At 46.3% G+C, this 18,069-nt stretch overlaps 1 protein-coding gene across 1 annotated transcript in view; it reads right to left on the bottom strand.

Annotated features, from left to right (window-relative positions):
• Positions 1-8,544: 8,544 nt before the first annotated feature.
• Positions 8,545-18,069, bottom strand: part of LOC115273293 (docosahexaenoic acid omega-hydroxylase CYP4F3-like) — a 10,395-nt gene continuing 870 nt past the window's right edge. Inside the window, 11 exon segments of the mRNA XM_029916296.1 lie at positions 8,545-8,744; positions 9,156-9,238; positions 9,449-9,513; positions 9,595-9,728; positions 11,611-11,740; positions 11,922-11,988; positions 13,133-13,403; positions 14,164-14,285; positions 16,121-16,248; positions 16,340-16,393; positions 17,468-17,612. Of these exon segments, the coding sequence (XP_029772156.1) occupies positions 8,567-8,744; positions 9,156-9,238; positions 9,449-9,513; positions 9,595-9,728; positions 11,611-11,740; positions 11,922-11,988; positions 13,133-13,403; positions 14,164-14,285; positions 16,121-16,248; positions 16,340-16,393; positions 17,468-17,612 (1,377 nt within the window). The 3' untranslated portion in view covers positions 8,545-8,566.

Raw genomic sequence — 18,069 nt, 5'->3', positions numbered from 1 at the left:
GTGGCTCTCTTGCTTTGAAATTTCCAATATTCACATGTGGCTTTATTTCCTTCTGTCTTTGAGCAGATAAGCCTCATTGCGGTTACTCTAGATGGTGAAGCCCGCAGAGGGGAAAGAGGGCTTCTCTCTCCCACCCCGCACAAGCATTTGTTTCATGGCAAAATCCAGAACTTACTGTTCCTGCTTGTAGGAACAGTATTTATTTTAAGGAATAAAAATTTATTGAGAATTCCTGGGATGGTGGTTAGCCCCTCCCAACCTAAAGTGAGGAACCAGCACTGTAGGAAATGATGCAGAAATCAGACAGTCCCAACACCTTTGACCAACACAAGAAGCAGCAAAAACTCATTCCCTCAAAAATTGGTCAGGCTCTGTTCATCCAAGAAGGGTTGGGTTGATAGATACAGAAGGGACCATCACATGATACTGGGGGTAGGACCGGGGTGCAATGGACACCAAGTCTCATCAAGGATAAGAAATGAGCCTGGTGACCAGGAACTCCACCCCCAGAGAAGTGGATCATTTCTGAGGAGCCAGCGTGGGGTCCAGCCACACCTACAGGTTTTGAGAGCTGTGTAGTAGGTGTGAATGAGTGGGGTAACCTTTGACAAAGTTACATTTCCCTCAACCCTGGCCCCTGGCCACCACAAATCTACTCCTTCTCTATGACTTCACCTTTATTTACATTCTATGTATGAGTGAGGTATACAATATTTACCCTTCCCTGACTTATTTTACTGAGCATAATGTCCTCAAGGTCATTTATGTTGTCATAGAAGACAGGCTGAATAATATTCTATTGTACATGATGAGGGAACATAAGACAAACTTAGGGCAAAGTACAAGCTAGCACACCACCCCCCCCCCCCCCCTCGAATATGTGTGATATTCCTCGAACACTCCCAGCTACCCAAGAACAAAGGAAAGGGGTGTAAGTGCTTGCCATGGTGATGCCGGAAACCAAGGCAAATGAAAAATCAAAGTCCCTTATTGCCTACAGCCCATTGCCAAGTCCTTGAAACAGGCAGAGTGACCTCCCTCTAGGACCCAGCTGCCTTGATGAGGACACTTTGCTGGGGACAAAAGGGAATTTTGACTTAACATTATCCTGACCCCCCAGGATCCTGTAAGTCTACATATAACTTTTTTATATATAAAATATGATATTTTGACTTGCCTCATTTTTTGGATTTTTTTTTAATTTAAATAGTTTATTACCAAGTTGGTTTCCATATAACACCCAGTGCTCTTTCCAAGTGCCCCCTTCCGTGACCATCACCTCCCTTCCCCTTCCCCTTCCTCCCTCCTCAGACCTCAGTTTGTTCTCAGCATTCAGAAGTCTCTCATGATTTGCCTCACTCCCTCTCCCCAACTCTTTCCCTCCCTTTCCCCTTCCCATGGTTCCCTATTAGGTTTCTCCTGCTAGACCTATTACATATAACTTTTAACATATAAAAGTTTCTTTGCAAACCTCCTTTGTTTTTAACCCCCCAATATATTTAGCAATTATACTCCAAGCAAATGGCCCCTGATATACATCTAAAGGGTCTCATGACTAAAGTTTTATTAAACAGTGATAAATGGTGTTTTCCTAACACCAGCTAGCCCCTCGAGGTCCTGGAAACCTTGCTTCCAACATTCCTTAGAGACTTATGCTGTCCCTAACCCCCTTCCAACCTAAAGGTATATAATTATTTACCTGTCACAAGTCCAGTATAGCTCTTTCTGCCCATGGGTCCTGTTCCTGCGCTTTAATAAAATCACCTTTTTTACACCAAAGACATCTTCAAGAATTCTTTCTTGGCCGTCTGCTCTGAACCCTCACCATTGCCCCAAAACCCCATCAGTATACATGGGAATATATGTATATCCCACTATACATTAAATCTAGGCTGTTTCAGTATCTTAGCCATTGTGAGCAATGATGCAATGGCCATGCAGGTGAAGATGTTGCTACGTGACAGTGATTTCACTTTCCCAGATAAATTTCCAGAAGTGGAATTTCTGGATCACCTGGTAGTTCTAGTTTTAATATTTTAAGGAACCTCCATACTGTTTTCCAGAGTGACTGCACCAATTTACGGTCCCACCAAGAGTGCATGAGGGCTCCCCTTTGTCCACAACCTCTCGAGCCATTGTGATCGCTTTTCTTTTTGATAACTGCCTTTCTAACATGTGTGAGGTGACATCTCAATGTGTTTTTTAAATTTATTTTTTTATTATTTTTAGCATTTATTTCTTTTTGAGCAAGAAAGAGACACAGAGCACAAGCAGGGGAGGGGCAGAGAGAGAGGGAGACACAGAATGCAAAGCAGGCTCCAGACTCTGAGCTGTCAGCACAGAGCCCAACACAGGGCTTGAACCCACAAATCATGAGATCAAGACTCCAGTCTAAGTCAGACACTTAACCGCCTGAGCCCCCAATTTAAGTTGACAATAGTTGACATACAAGGTTATAATTGGTTCAGGCCTACAGCATGGTGACTGGACAAGTCTATACATCAGTGTGGTTTTGGTTTCCATTTCCCCTGATGATTAGTGATGACAAAAACCTTTTCATGTACCAACTGAGCTGACTCTTCAGGTCTGGGAGGTGTGGGGAGAGGGCAAATGCATGGTCCTCAGCCTTCAGACTGGCTCCAGGATTCTCTGAACCCTCAAACCCCACAGATCCAAAGTCTGCCTCTCCCTTCCAGCCCAGATATCTGACACCCAAGGACAAAGGAGAATTTGCCCAGCCCCCACCCACTCACTGTCCTTGGATTGAATCAAGTCTCTTCACTCTGTTGTCTTGTCTGCCTTGCCTGTGTTCCCCATTCAGGAAGCCAGAAACTCCCCCCAGTGAGCTCAGCTGCACTACCAGTATCTGACACACACAGAAGGGGAGGGAGGGAGCTTAGGGGTGGTAAGGCCAGCCTCAGAGGGTAGAGGAAGGCCTTGCTGCCAGCACCAGAAGCCAGATCCCGTTCTGCTGGCCTGTGAGCCGCTCTTATAACAATCCGTGCTTCCTCTTTTCTAGAAGTTCTCTCCTCCCTCTCGCCTCATTAGTCCTTCCAGACACTTCCCCAAGCCCATCCTCTATCCCCCTCACACACACACACACACACCTTGATGCCCTTCTCCCTACAGGTGACCATGGTATATAAGAACACCATTGCTATTCATTAACAACATTCCATGTGCCTGTCCTTGATCTAAACACTGCTCTTAAGTCTTCTTAGAAACTGTTTCCAGCAGCCTCAGAGGTAGGTGCATCTAGAGCCCCCATCACACAAATGATGAAACTGAGGCTCAAAGTTTAGTTCGCTCACCCATGGCCATGTCTGTCTTCAGTGTTGGAGCTGGGATTTGAACCAGCTCTGCCCGACCCCAGGGCCTGTGTTCTCACTGCCGCGCTGCCTGCCTTGGGTACCCTGTGTTCTGACCCTGTTCAGTCCCCGCTCATTGTTAGGGAGACTCTCAGTCCCTCTGGATCCAGCTCCAGCTTCCAGTGATGGATCACCAGTAGTGTCTTCCAAGCTGGGGATGAGAGGAGGGTGCAGCTTCCCTCTGCATCCCACCCCTTCCCTACAGCAGTCAGGCTGCCCCAACCCGATGGCCATCCCTTCTCCAATCTCTCTCCCAGCTTGGTGGGCTCCTTCATTTGTGAGATGGACCACTGTGGGGGTGCTGGGTCACTCCAGTCATCCCAGGTTCCAGCAAGCCAGTTTTTTCTCCTTTGTCAGAATAATGTTGAGGAAAGTGACCATCAAAAACAGGATCAAAGTCTGTCAGGCAAGGATTTGTTCCCATCATCCTGGGGAGAAATTCCCTCAAGGTAGGGCAGGGGGCAAAGAAGAGCTGCCTGGACCCCATGGACACACTCTCAGGCACGGATCTCCAGACTCACCCTCTGGTCCACTAGGTAGTGAATTTTCTGATGCTGTTTTTTCTTCCTGAGAAGGGAAAAGAGATGGACACATCCACCTGACCTCCTTCTGCCTGGATGCTGGGTCCTAGGCTAAAGCATGACTTAAGGAAATGATTTAAAATTCTCCACACACAACTGAGCTTTTCATACAGAGGAGTGTTAGGAACGGAAGCCAATGGGGTCAAAGGAGAAGAGCCATAAACCTATAATCCAGCCTATCGGGGTCGAATGAAGGTGTACATTGCCCAGTCCTTATCTCACCTGCTTCCTGTAGCCTGGCTGGAGGTGATGATGGGGTATGAGGCAAGTGGAAGGCAAATTACAGGCTGGCACCTCCCCCCCCCCCAGGTGGGATGTGTGTGATATTCCTCGGACACTCCCAGCTACCCAAGAACAAAGGAGAGGGGTGAGAGTGCTTGCCCTGTTAACGTGGGAAACTAAGGCAAATGAAAAACTAAATTCCCTTACTGCCTAGAGCCCATTGACAATCCTTAAAACCAGCAGAGTAACCTCCTTCTAGGAGCTCAGCTGCATCAATGATGACACTTTGCTGGGGGGCAAAAGAGAACCTCAGCTTAACATTTTCCCAACCTCAAGGATCCTGTAAATCAACTTCCTTTATCTTGACTGCCCCAAGATATATGCTGGCAATCACACTGCAAGTTTATGGTCCCTGATATGCATCTGAAGGGTCTCATGACTGAGGCTGTATTAAACAGTAGTATATGGTGTTTCCCTAACAACAGCTAGGTCCTTCCAAAATTCCTTAGGGACTTACTCTATCCCTGACACCCTCCCAACCAGAGGGTATATAATGAGTTACCGCTCAGGACCCCAGTTCAGCTCTTCCTGCCCATGGGTCCTCTCCCCGTGCTTCAATAAAATCACCATTTTGCACCAAAGATGTCTTCAAGAATTCAGATCCCATGGCTCCAGACCCCATGAACTCCCATCACCCCAAAATTTCATCAGAGGTTTGAATCCCTGGGTGGAGAGTCAGTGCAGCCCTGACACTGCAGGTCCCCCACGCTGCCCCCACTGGTCTTGGTAATTCTCCTCTGTCTTTGAAAGGAAACTCCTGTTGCCCTTCAGACCTCCCACATTTCTCTTTCTTCCTGGGTCAGCACAGAGACTGAGCTCTGTAGATGGTTTATCATCAAATAAAATGGTAGGAAAGAAAATTTTGTGTTAAGCACTGGGTAATATACACAAGTGTTCAATCACTGTATTATACACCTGAAAGTAATATAACATTGTATGTTAAGTATACTGGAATTAAAAGCAATTTTTAATGTTTATTTATTTTGAAGAGAGCACAAGTGGGGGAGGGACAGAGAGAGAGGGAACTCATCTGAAGTGGGCTCTGTGTTGACAGACAGAGAGCCCAATCCAGGGCTCAAACTCATGAACCACAAGATCATGACCAGAGCCAACATTGGAAGCACAACTAACTAAGCCACCCAGGCATCAACCCCCCCCCCCAAATTTTAAATGACCTCTTCAAAGAAACCTGTGAGAAATTAAATTTTAAAAAGAATGTACACATATGTTTTCACTAATAGGTCTAACAGGAGAAACCTAACAGAGGACCATGGGGAGCGGAAAGGGGGAAATAGAGTTAGGAAGAGGGAGGGAGGCAAATCATGAGAGACTCTTAAATACTGAAAACAAACTGAGGGCTGAAGAGGGAGGGGGAAAGGGGAAGGGGGTGATGGTCAGGGAGGAGGGCACTTGTAGGGAAGAGCACTGGGTGTTATATGGAAACCAACTTGACAATAAACTATAAGTAAAAATAAAAAAATAAAAAAATGTACAGTGGATAGAAAATATAAAAAGTTGGTGGCAATAAACTTAAAAATTTTTTTAATGTTTATTTATTTTTGAAAGAGAGAGACAGAGTATGAGCAGGGGAGGGTCAGAGAGAGAGGGAGACAGAGAATCCAAAGCAGGCTCCAGGCTCTGAGCTGTCAGCACAGAGCCCGATGCTGGGCTTGAACCCACAGACCTCGAAATCATGATGTGAGCTGAAGTCAGATGCTCAACCAACTGAGCCACCCAGGTGACCCACCACAGGTGCCATAAACTTCTAATATAAGAATTACTCCTAATGGATGAGTAAATGTAATTGGGCTAAAATCACCAGTTAAACAAGTTTTTAGATTTGATTTAAATAGAAAACAAATGTCTCGAGGCTCCTGGCTGGCTCAGTCAGTGGAGCATGTGACTCTTGTGAGTTCAAGTCCCAACGTGGATGTAGAAATTACTTAAAAATAAAATCTTTTAAAAAATGTCTCACAGTAAGGTGTATACAAGGCACTCAATTAAAACATAAGAATATGGAAAGGTTTAGGAAAAAAGGATGAGGGAATGGAGAGTGACTACTCAGCAGAAACAAGGTTTCCTCTTAGGGTGATGAAAATGTTCTGGAACTAGATAGAAGCAATAGTTGTTCAACATTGTAAACTTGCTGAATGCCACAGAATGTTCACTTCAAAACTGTTAATTTTATATGACAGTCACTTCATTTTTTAGAAAAGAGAGAAAAGATATGGACCTCAAGCTCAGTATCTGATACAATTAAAGGGAAAAGCATCTTCTGTGACAAATAAAGATGCTATGTATTGTTAAGTGGTCAAAAAAAGATTGGAAGTAGACATGAACTCATCATACATTGAAGCAGTAAATGGTAATCCACAGCAGCACCAATTCCAGTACTTGGAGCTTTTACCCTAACCCTCTTGAAAGTTGATAACTCAAGCCAACAAGACTCAGACTAAGGAATATATTATCTAAATACTGCATCTTTGAACTGTGGAACACCTGTGTGTCTCAGTTGGTTAAATGTCTGACTCTTGACTTTGGCTCAGTTCATGATCTCATGGTTCCTGAACTCGAATCCCAAATTGGGCTCTGTGCTGAGTGTGGAGTCTGCTTGAGATTCTCTCTCCCTCCCTCTCTCTCTGCCCTCTCCCCCACTCATGCTCACACTTTCTCTAAATTAATTAATTAATTAATTAATTAAACTTTTTTTTAAGTTTGAGCTGTAAAATACAGAGATAAATGTACACTGGTGGTGGGCGGACACTCTTTTCCTTCAAACACATCAGGTATATTTATAGAAATTAATCATGTATTTGGCATAAAAAAACATTCAAAGAATTCCTAAGCAATCTCTTTATGTGTTCAGCTGCATTGTGGAAAATGTAATGAGCAAAAAACAGCTTTAAAAGGGCACCTGTCTCCCAACTAAGTCAATGAAACCACTTTTCAGATCAGCAAAGGAGCAGGTCTGGGGTGAAAATGAGGCATTTGCTTTAGATGCAGTGAGTCTGAGATAGCTCATAACTTCCAGATACGGATGATCACTGACTTGCTATCTCTATACCAGGATTCTATTGAATTAATCACTGTCTCTGTTTTCTATCCCAAAGCACACTGGAAATGACAAACATCCTTTTACTACTCTATCAGCTTCACTTAAAATTTTGTTCATGAGTTTAAGCCCTGCATCAGGTCTGTGCTGACAGTGCAGAGCCTTCTTGGGACTCTCTCTCTCTCTCTCTCTCTCTCCCCCTCCCCCACTTGTGTGCACACAAGCTCCCTCTCTCAAAATAAACAAATAAACTTTAAAAATAAAATAAAATGAAATTTTGTTTGTTGGGAAATAATCCAGATGTACTAGCTTTCTTGGTGCTCTGAGGATTTTGTTTTTATCTAGTGTCCTTTCTCTTTCCCCTATTTTTTATTTAATATTGTATATCTAAATGCTTATTTTGGTTTAGTAATACATGAACTTGATTAAAAATAAATCAGAGTGGGTGAATGAATAGGTAATACATCCTACAACAGAATATTATTCTGCACTAAAAACAAGTGAGCTATCTAGCCAAGAAGAGACACGAAGGAAGTTTAAATGCATATTATTAAGTAAAAGAAGCCAGTATGAAAAGGCGACATACAATATGATTCCAACTACAAGACATTCTGGAAAAGGCAAGACTGTAGAAAAATAAAAATATCATGGTCGCCAGGGACTAAGTGGGTGAAAAGATGAACGGGCAGAGCGCAAGCTGATTTTAAGGCAGTAAACTACTCTGTATGATACTATAACGAAGAATACATCTCATCCCTGTGACAAAATCCAGACTGCAGTACACCAGAAGTGAACCCTGATGTAGGTCCATCGTATGGAACAACGCAGCACTCTGTTGTGAGATATGACGGTGGGGAAGGCTGTGCGTGTACGGAGCAGAGGGTACATCAATGGAGGGCTGGCAGGCAGTCTGGAGACCCCTTCCCAGTTGTTGAATAATGAATTTGGAAAAGTTAGCCTTTTAGTATGCTTTTCTTTGTTTTATTTTATATCTGTTCATCGGAGATATGGAGTATTCATAGGATTAATTTTGGAAGAACCCGCAATCAGCATGGCAGATTGTGGCCCGCTGGAAAGGCTGTCAGGGTCTTGTGCTCACACCCAAGCCTCCACTCACCCCACCCCGCCTCGCCAACCCACCCACTGCGGTCCCGCAGGTCCCAAGCGCCCCCTGCTGGCGGTCAGTGGCGCTGGGGCAGAGGAGACCACACAGTTCCAGTCCTGAGAATCCTCCAGGTGGGGTGTGTGGAGTCGGGGAGGATCCCAAGCCAGGAGCTGGCGGGTCACTGGAGGCCCGCGCTCAGCGGCTCCAACCGCAGCCAAAGTCCGCTCTCGGCGCGCAGGATGAGCTCCGGCTTCCTGCGTGGCTCCTCCTTGTCGGGCAGGACCCGAAAGCGCAGCAGCGTCAGCGCCAGGGCCACCTTCATCTCGGTCAGGGCGAATGTCTGCCCGATGCAATTCCTGCGGGCGGCAGTGGGCACCCTCACTCGCCAGGGAACCCAGCAGGTCCCATCGCGCCCAGAATCTGGCCCAGGACTCCATCCCTGCCCGCAGGGGTCCAGGAGGGGACTAACCTGGCCGGGGACCCCCACACGGGGGTGCTTAGCCCCTGAGCTTGGCTCAGATCCCAGCCCTGAACTCCCAGACAGAGGGGAAGGGGCTCTGAGCACACCACGCACCCTTCGTCGGGCCCACCCAACCCCCACTTCCCAGGCCTTTACCCCTCCTCCGGAGGTTAGGGGTAAAGGAGAAGGAGAGCCCCCCTCAACACCTACCCCACCCTCCGCTTTCCCGTCCACATCCATGTCTGGATGCACTCCAGACTCCTGCCCCCACCACCCCATCCCCTCCTCAGATGCCCAATGTGCTCACCTGGGCCCCGCAGAGAAGGGAATAAAAGCCAGGGAAGACCTGTCCTTGATGTTTTCGGGGTCAAAGCGGAAAGGATTGTATACCTGGGGACGGAGAGATATACAGAGCTATTGGAGGGTGTTTCCCGGGACAGCCAGCTTTGGAGAGACAGATGTGCCTTTGATGGAGGGAGGTGATGTCTGCTTTGCCAGGTCAGAATCCTGCACCCGCCCCTGGGTCCCGCTAGGGAAGTAGCCAAGTATGAGGGCGGGTGGAGGGGAGGGAGGCCGATGGGAGGGATGCGGAGGCAGCACCTCAGGGTCTGTCCACACGGATGGATTGTGGTGGATCCCGAAAATACTAATGACACAGATAACACCTGTGGGAGAGGAGGGGCCAGTCAGGGAGGGTTTCACCCTGCCTGATGGGCCCCTCTTCCTGCCCCTGATGTGGTGGGCACCTTTGGGGATGATCCAACCATCTGGGAGCATCACGTCCTGGGTACAGCAGCGGGAGAGGACTGTGACTGGGGGATGTAACCGCAGACTCTCCTTGATGCACATGGTCAGGAAGGACAACTGGGCCAGGTCGTCCCTGAGGAAGCACCCCAACAGTTAGCCAGTGAACAAAAACAGAGACCCTTTTCCCCATCCTCTCCTGCCCCATGAGACCCTCTCTCCCTGTAACAAAATAAACCCCAGATGGACCAAATATATCTACAAATTCATTACATTGTGTGCGTTAAATATGTACAGCTTTTTAATATGTCAGTCACACCTCAATAAAGTGGTATTTCAAAAAGCATAACAGTATCACAGAAGTAGGAGAGGAAGTTAGTTGGGTATTTTTAGGTTTTCTGGGCAAACCATGACACCCCAAAGCCAACCATAAAAAGGTTTACAAGTTGGCATAAAAACTAAATATTGTTTATTGCAAGGGAGCAAAATCAGAAGGCAAATGAGTAAGAAACTTAAGAAATAGATTCAATGTTTTATGTCTCATGGTACTAGAGATCCTAGCTAATGTGATTAGACAGGAAAAAAGGAGAGTAATGCAATCTGATATGTGGGGGTAAATGTGTCATTCTTGGCAGACAGTGATTCTATGCTTAGAGAACACAAGAGAAGATACCAGAAATCTTTGATAAACATTGAAGATCCAGTAAGGGGGAAGGGTCGATTCTTTTTCTTTAATCCCCTTCAACATGTTGGTGTTGTGAATTCTAATGATATGGTTAACGGGCTCAAAACTGGAAAATTATAAAACGCCACTCTTGTGAGTCAGCATCACTCATTTCCCATCCTCACAGTTTGCCTACATTCTTATTTTTTTATGTATCCTTCCAGAGCTACATTTTTGCATTAAAAACAATTATATGCTATACACACTGCTTTTTATCTTTTTCCAGCAATGGTATAGCAATATCTTATTGTATATTTCCTGAGACCTTTATCAAAAATATGGCCTTCCTTATTCTGGCCCTAAAAATAATTAAGACACTTTTATTTTTTATTTTAAATTTGATTCCACCCTGGGACATCTGAGTAGTTCAGTCGGATGATGTCCACCTCAGCTCAGGTCATGATCTCACGGTTTGTGACTTCAAACTCCACATCAGGCTCTGTGCTGACAGCTCAGAGGCTGGAGCCTGCTTGGGGTTCTGTGTCTCCTTCTCCTCTCTGCCCCTCCCCTGCTCGTGCTCGCTCTCTCTCTCTCTCTCTCTCTCTCTCTCCCCCCTCAGTCCCTCTCTCTTATCCCTCACCTCTTGCCTTCCTCCCCTCCTCTTCCATTTTGTCCACCCTGTATTATTGAACTAACTGCACCCCAAATCACTCAGAGCCTCTGCTGTGATACTCTCTCTACTCATATCTTTGTCTCTCTTACTCTCAATCCTAGCCCTGCCCAGGGAGTGGACCAGGGGTGTCCTGACCTGAGTCTATTGCCCCATATGCCTGGAGCTCCAGGACACAGAATGGGTTGGTAAGAATTGGAGATGGCAAACAATTGGAACAAAAAGGCAGTGTGACAGTGTTCTCTGAATGGGGACTGGATGGATGATGGTGTTATTGGACAAGATTGAAAGATTTCAATCCCAGGTCCTCTGTGAATCCGGAACTGAACAGTATGGAAGGAACTAGGAGGTAAGGGACAAGTAAACATTCAAGGGGTGAAGATGTTTGGAGGCAAATGTGATTTAGGAGAGAAAAGTGAGTGGAGTGGAAGTTCACTTACTGAATATGTGTTAAGTGGAATCATCTGCCTTCATACATTGTCAATAATCCTCTCAGCAGCCCAGATCTATCAGTCACTCTCCTTTGCTCTCCAGGCTGGGTACCAGACCCCTGCCTCTGGGCTCTGCTCCTATTCTTGCTAAGCAATAATGACAGAATCAACAATAAATTCTTTCTCCTTCCCCAGCTGGGGAGCAGAGCCAATGAGAGACGTTCAACAACCAGACATGAAGACCTGCACTCACCATTCAATCTCCTTAGGCTCACAGTCCCTCAGGAGCTCTTGCACCTCCTGCCGCCAGTGTTCCTGATACTCTGGGTGCTTCGCAAGGTTGTATAGGGCCCATGAGAGACCACTGGCTGTGGTGTCATGGCCTGAGAGGCAGCCAGACAGGCTTGGGTCTCTGGGCTTGTTCATCACCAGAGGGCAGACAGCACCCTTAATTAAGGCCATCAGGGAGGATGTGGTGGGATGGGGTGGTCCAGGGCCCACCTGCCAAGTCCCTGGGATTGGACAGACTCCTGACCCCCTGTAGTCCCACACTGGGATGCTTACCCCCAAACATGAAGGTGTCAACTTCAGCTCGGATGTCCTCATCTGACAATCCTTTTCCATCTTGGTCCTGGAGAGAATATAAGACCACCTCACCCCACCCGCCCACACACACAGAACATCATATCAGCTGTGAGAGCCCATAAGGCTCACTTGAGACAATCTCTGAAGCTCTATAATCCATCCAGAAAAGATTACAAGGGCCTCACCCCAGATGCCTTCTCCTCCTTGACCTCTTTGCCTCCTGTTTTGTCCCTGGTGAGAGGGATCAGTGATCCATGAATATTTTCATGTTTCTATATGATGAGGACTTACTGGAAAGAAGTTATTGACCACCTGGTCTACAGGAGACTGAATGACAATTTCTTTTGCAAGTTAGTGATGAGCATTGCTCCAAAGCCATTTGCTCTCATTCTAGGATAGTAAATGCAGAGAATCCACATCTCTCCTGTTCATAAGCCAACAGAACCTGTAGACTTTGCCTTCTCAGTGAAGAGAATTTATTTACACTCCAAAACTTTTTTCTGTTTCTTTTTCACACACACACAAAAGGAGGAGACGGAGACAAAAAAGGAGAAGAAGACTGAGAAGGAGAAGGAGGAGAAGGAGAAGGAGGAAAACAAGAAGCATGAGGGGGAGAAGAGGAGAAGAGAAGATGGGAGGAAGAGGAAGAGGAGGGGGAATGGGAGAAGACATAAGAAGAGGAGGAGAAGAAGAATGAGAAGGGGCAGATGTATCAGCAGTCCTATATAAGGTCCAAGATTCATTATGAAGAGTTACTTCTCCTATGATGGAAGCATGGTTGCATGTACAGATAAAAGCATCATGTAACTCTCACGTGAATTTTAGAATGAATAACTATGACTACAGTTTTACTCTGGCCTCCCTTATTTTTGTAAGTAACATATGGGCTTCTCTGGTCCGGAATTCTAGTATTCAAAACACACACACACACACACACACACACACACATACGACTGACTACCTAATGAAGTAGAGTAAAATCTCAGGCCCATCACAGTTTCAGACATAGCAGTCCCCTGCAGGTTACATTCCATAAAGGCCTCTCTAAAACATATCCCTAATCCATCTGTCCTTTCCTCAGACACATTTCATGCCTCCCCAGTGTCCTCAGATCAAGTCTAAGTCTTCAATCTGAAATTTGAAATCAAGGTCTTTTCTACCTCTTGAATGCAGATCCCAGAAAAACTCACCTTGGTAACCAAGAGAACATCAATGAAGTCCAAAGTCTTGGTCTTAGCCTTGGCCTGGAGGAAGTCATCAACACCCTCATCAGGAAGAATGTGGCGCCTTTCCTGGATGACAGCATCTGTGAAGTTGTGCACCAGGTGGCAGGCTCTACGGAAGTGTTGTCCATCTGGAGTGAGGTAGTACAAGAAGTCCGTGTGCACAAAAATCTGCTGTTGCTGTTTTGCCACAAGGGCACTGAGCTCTAAGATGGCAGCAATGTATTCACTAGGCTTCCTGCAAGATAAGGGCATGGAAGGGAGGTAACAACTTAGCTCACCTGAAGGCTGTGAAAATGCCTGCTACCAGCAGCTGGGAGCTATCACCCATCAGAAAACTGAGTATCTAGAACAGATGACCCCACAGATACATGGTGGGGATGATCCAGGACACGTGATTCTCCAGACTTTCTTCTCTCCCTGATTCCCATTTCTTTGAGCTGCCTTCATGAACCCAGGACCCAGAATACACATATGCTTCCTTCCTCTTTCTTGATACAGCTCAGACTTCATCTTCTCCCATTTGGTCAGTGGACTCAGGTGCCTTTCTACTCTTGCATCCAATTTCAACACCATCCCTTGTCTACACATCAGTTGGTCTTCTCTAGAATCAGATGTCCAAGAACACCTTTACCCAAGACCTCATCTGCTCAAACGCCTTCCATTACACCATGGAAACTTCAGATAAAGTTCATACCCCTTTTCTTCGTTTTGAATGTCCTTAAGATATCACTCCTGCCAACCCTTCCAACCTCATTCCCAAGGTTGCTCCTCACTGTGGCACATGCTTTACTCATCCTAGCCCTTTTGGTCTTTAGCAAACTCTTTTGCTTACCTGAAAGGATCACTCTTTCTCTTTCATTTCCTTGTCCTTCTTTGCTTCGCTCTGATCCATCTCCACCATGAAGTCCCTTCTGATTGCCTTGGTCAGCCCCCCTCTCCCTATATATGCCCTTGGGTCTGTGGTTCATGTTCACAGGCTCCAGGTAGATACTCACTCCTGGCAATTGCTGTCAAAACTGAAGACGCATTTCTGCAGACTGTCCAGGGTCATGAGGCTGATATGTTTAAACATGTCCAGACGGGTGCTGCCCCCTGACACCAAGCGCTTCCACTTGGCCTGGGCAGAGAAGAAGGTAGGGCTGAGGCTGGGACCTGCCTCCCCTGAATCCCTGTGCAACACCAACCACCAAGAGGGAACCCATCATGCCCAGGCTCTTGGCCTTCCAACACAGGCCCATCCCAGGGAGGACCAGGCTTGAGTGGGAGTAGAAACTCTTACTATTAAGAGCCCATGGATGGGAGACAGAAGACCAGGGTTCAAATCCTGGCTTTGCCTCCTACACCCCTGTGAGCTCTTAGTCAATTCATTGCTGCTCTCTGGACTCCACCTGGCAAAGCTACCGTTAACAGGTAAGATGATTTGCTCTGGTGTCAGACAAGCCAGGTTGGAATCCCAGCCCCACTTTTAGGTCACTTGCTAGCTGTGTGAACATGGGCAAGCTTCTTAACTACTGTGAACCAATTTTCGCCATCTCTAATGAAGTAATAATAATCATCTCTACTTCATATGGTTGTGAAAATCAATTAGGCAATATATGTCTTGGATATATTGATATAGATTCTGGCATATAGTAAGTGCTTGAGAAATGTTAGCTTTCATCATCTTAATTGTTATAAATAAAGAAAAAGTCCCGTATTTTGAAAGAGGCAATCCATGGGCCCAGAGCACCCCTGCACATTCTTCTTGGGTGTGCCCAAAAAAGGCAAGGCTCTGATGTTCTTTACCTGAGGAATTTCTCAGAGTTGTGTTTGCAGCAAACACCCTTGAGTGATAAGGTAACGTTTCCCCCAGACAAATTTCAGGCTTGCTTTTAAATGCCAAAGATCATAGAGTCCCTAAATCTGGTACCCCTCCCCTGTAAAGCAACATACTGCATAAGCATTGAAACCCAACTGGGTTATCCTCATGAGATTTGGTGACTTAGAGAAAGAATGCAAACCAAGAAGTACATGTGCTTGCTGTGCCATGAGTAATAAACTGTTCTTTATCTCTGACACAAAAGTCTTGTGTCTTCTGGCACAATCCACAAAACAATAATGATCTGATGCCTTAGCTCTCGAGTATGCAAATAATCCCAGGCCCTTCCCCAAACCTCTACCTCCAATTCTTCACTTCCTATATCCACACCTTTTGCAATGTGATTTTTTGGCCACTCCCGTTAAGAGATGGAGACTCTTTCACTACCTTTTAATTTTATAATGGCCTTTGACTTGCTTTGGCTAATCGACCATAGTGAAAATGATGAAGTGATTATCTTAAACCTAGATCTCAAGAGGCATTGAAGCTTCCTCTCAGTCTCCTGGAACCCTGCCTCAGCCATCTGAACAAACCTGAGTTGGCTTTTGAAGGGAGAAAATCACATTTTAAAAAGTTAAGTTGTCCAAGCTGAGACCACCCTAGATCAGCCAATAGCCAGCCATTCATCAAACATCGAAGAGTGCTGAGCATGATTTGCAAAGTACGTGCCTAACCCATAGCTGATCGTGGACACATGTGACCCCATCCATGTCCAGAAGACCAACTGACTCGCAGACTGGTTAGTTGTAATAAACCCTTACTGTTATAGACCAATGGGTCAGGAAGTGGTTCATTAATTCACCTTAACTACAATGCAACCTTCATGGTTATCCAACTGTGTCTCAGGCTCAGACACTTCTTTGTAAGATAAATATCAAAACTATCATTTTCTGAGCACCTACTCAGTGCCAGGGACATGGTACCCTGCATGGGGGGGACCATTATTCCAATTATACAGCTGAGAAAATTGAGGCTCAGAAAGGAAGAGCGGTGGCCCCAAAGCTATCTAGGAGAGCTAGAATTCCAGATAAGATGTCTTAGAGCCTCCATCATCTCCAAGGCTTCAACTGGGACCCTGAGTTCAAAAGACTCACATGCATGACATTTGCACTGTCATTGAAAATCTTCACATAGGGCTTCAAGATGTTGAAGTGGAAGGCAGGTGTCAGCATACGGTGGTGGCTGCTCCACTTGTCACCACCACTCAGCAGAGGTCCATCCCCTGTAGAGCAGTCACAAGAAGTGGGCAAGGGCACTGCCTCCCTCTGGGTCCCCAAGGTTGTCCTCAGTCCCCTTCACTCACAGTTACTAACCCAGCCAGGGCTTCAGGAAGCTGTAGAAGATGACATCCTTGAGTGCAATGGCAGCTGACACGAATGAGGACCAATAGGGGTCATGGAGAGGGTGAGGGGAAGAGTTTTGGGTTGGGGTTGGAGGATCCCAGTCAGAGGATGCATACCTCCTCCAAGAGCAATTTAGAAGAAATGGGGATAAGGAAAGAGGAAACATTGAGTGAGAAGGTGAGAGGGACCATACGAAGCTGAAGCACAGAGCAGAGCTAAAGCAGAGCCCCTGGACACTCGCCTATACACTTAGATGCTCCCTAATGTAGCACAACGCACATGCCTTAACATGGCTCCAAACCTGTCCAACTGGTTGGAAACACCCAAGCACAAATCAGCACTCCACAACATGCCTGTACAGAGACCTAGCATCTTATCTTAGTCCCTCCTGGGACTTGTGACATGGCCCCAACATGTGTTAACATGCTCTGACATGAAACAATACACATAACTCACACTGACAATATACAAAATGCTCTGACGTAGACCCAAAGACAATCTGACACGACTTCAGTGTTTGTCATACATGGTCCCAGACAGGACTTCAAATGGTACCACTAATGTTCCAGACATGGATCAGGTGTGACCCAGCCATATCCTAAGACCTGCCCTGGACAAGACTCACATGAGGCCTCAGCATTTCTTAGAAGGACTCGGGGTTACAGACCTCAGACATCCCAAATGTGATCCAGACATGAACAACAGGAAACCAGACAATCACAAATGGCATCCCAGACAATAAGCAGACAGACTCCCCACATGTGTCAAATATCCTTGGACAAAGCTGAGGTCCAGATATGACAAGGTCATCTTCATTTGATCCCAAGTATAGCCACAGAGCAGGTATAATGAGGTATAAAGTATATACCAGCTGTAAGCAGAACATACATGGAAACATAAACATGACCAGACCTGGCCATACAGCAGACACCACACAGTCACAGTCTTAGTGTGAGAAGACATGACCAGAGATCAGGCTGGAGGGGTCCAGGTAAGACAGATACAGGGCCATCTCCACAGCTGCACCTGGGTCACCCACCAAGCTGGAGGCAGCACAGACACTTCAACAGTGAGCAAGCTGTGGCCATGGGTGTCTACCTGGAGCAAAGAGTACAGGCTTGATGCAGGTGGGGTGGAAGATGCGGATGACAGCGTGCCAGGGACCCACCCACCAGCAGCACACATCCCCATAGGTGCTTGCCAGGTTCTGTGTGTACAGAAGACCTTCCTCCGAGCTCTGAATCTGAAGACAAACAAAGAGCACCCAATTTACAGTCTTTCTAGATCCCCCGATAGAAGAGCCGGCAAAGACCCAGACCTGAGCCCCATGCGTCCTCTCCAGCAGCTCAGACCCCTCCTGGGATCCCTCCCCACACCCTTGATACAACAATTGGGGCTCCTTGGTTTCAGGAACAAAAAGTGTCTTTCCCCCACTTGGATTCTAAACACCACATTCACCTGGCTTCTCTTCTGAACCCATTTTCCATATAAGAAACTTGAGGCTCTGAATGATGAAGTCATTGCCCACATTCTCCCAGATAGTAAGTGGCACACCTGAGATCTGAACCCAGGTCCATTGGAATTCCAGGGCCTGAGTTCTTAGCCATAAATCTACTTTGAGCCCCAAAACAATAGCTCTGAGAACCTACACTTGCCAAGACCGGGCAAACAGAGCCACAGTGGTTAAATGAGAAACCAAC

The sequence above is a fragment of the Suricata suricatta genome, chromosome 12 (genome assembly GCF_006229205.1).
Source record: "Suricata suricatta isolate VVHF042 chromosome 12, meerkat_22Aug2017_6uvM2_HiC, whole genome shotgun sequence".
NCBI classification, from domain to species: Eukaryota; Metazoa; Chordata; class Mammalia; order Carnivora; family Herpestidae; genus Suricata; species Suricata suricatta.
This window is presented reverse-complemented; position numbering and strand designations above follow the sequence as displayed.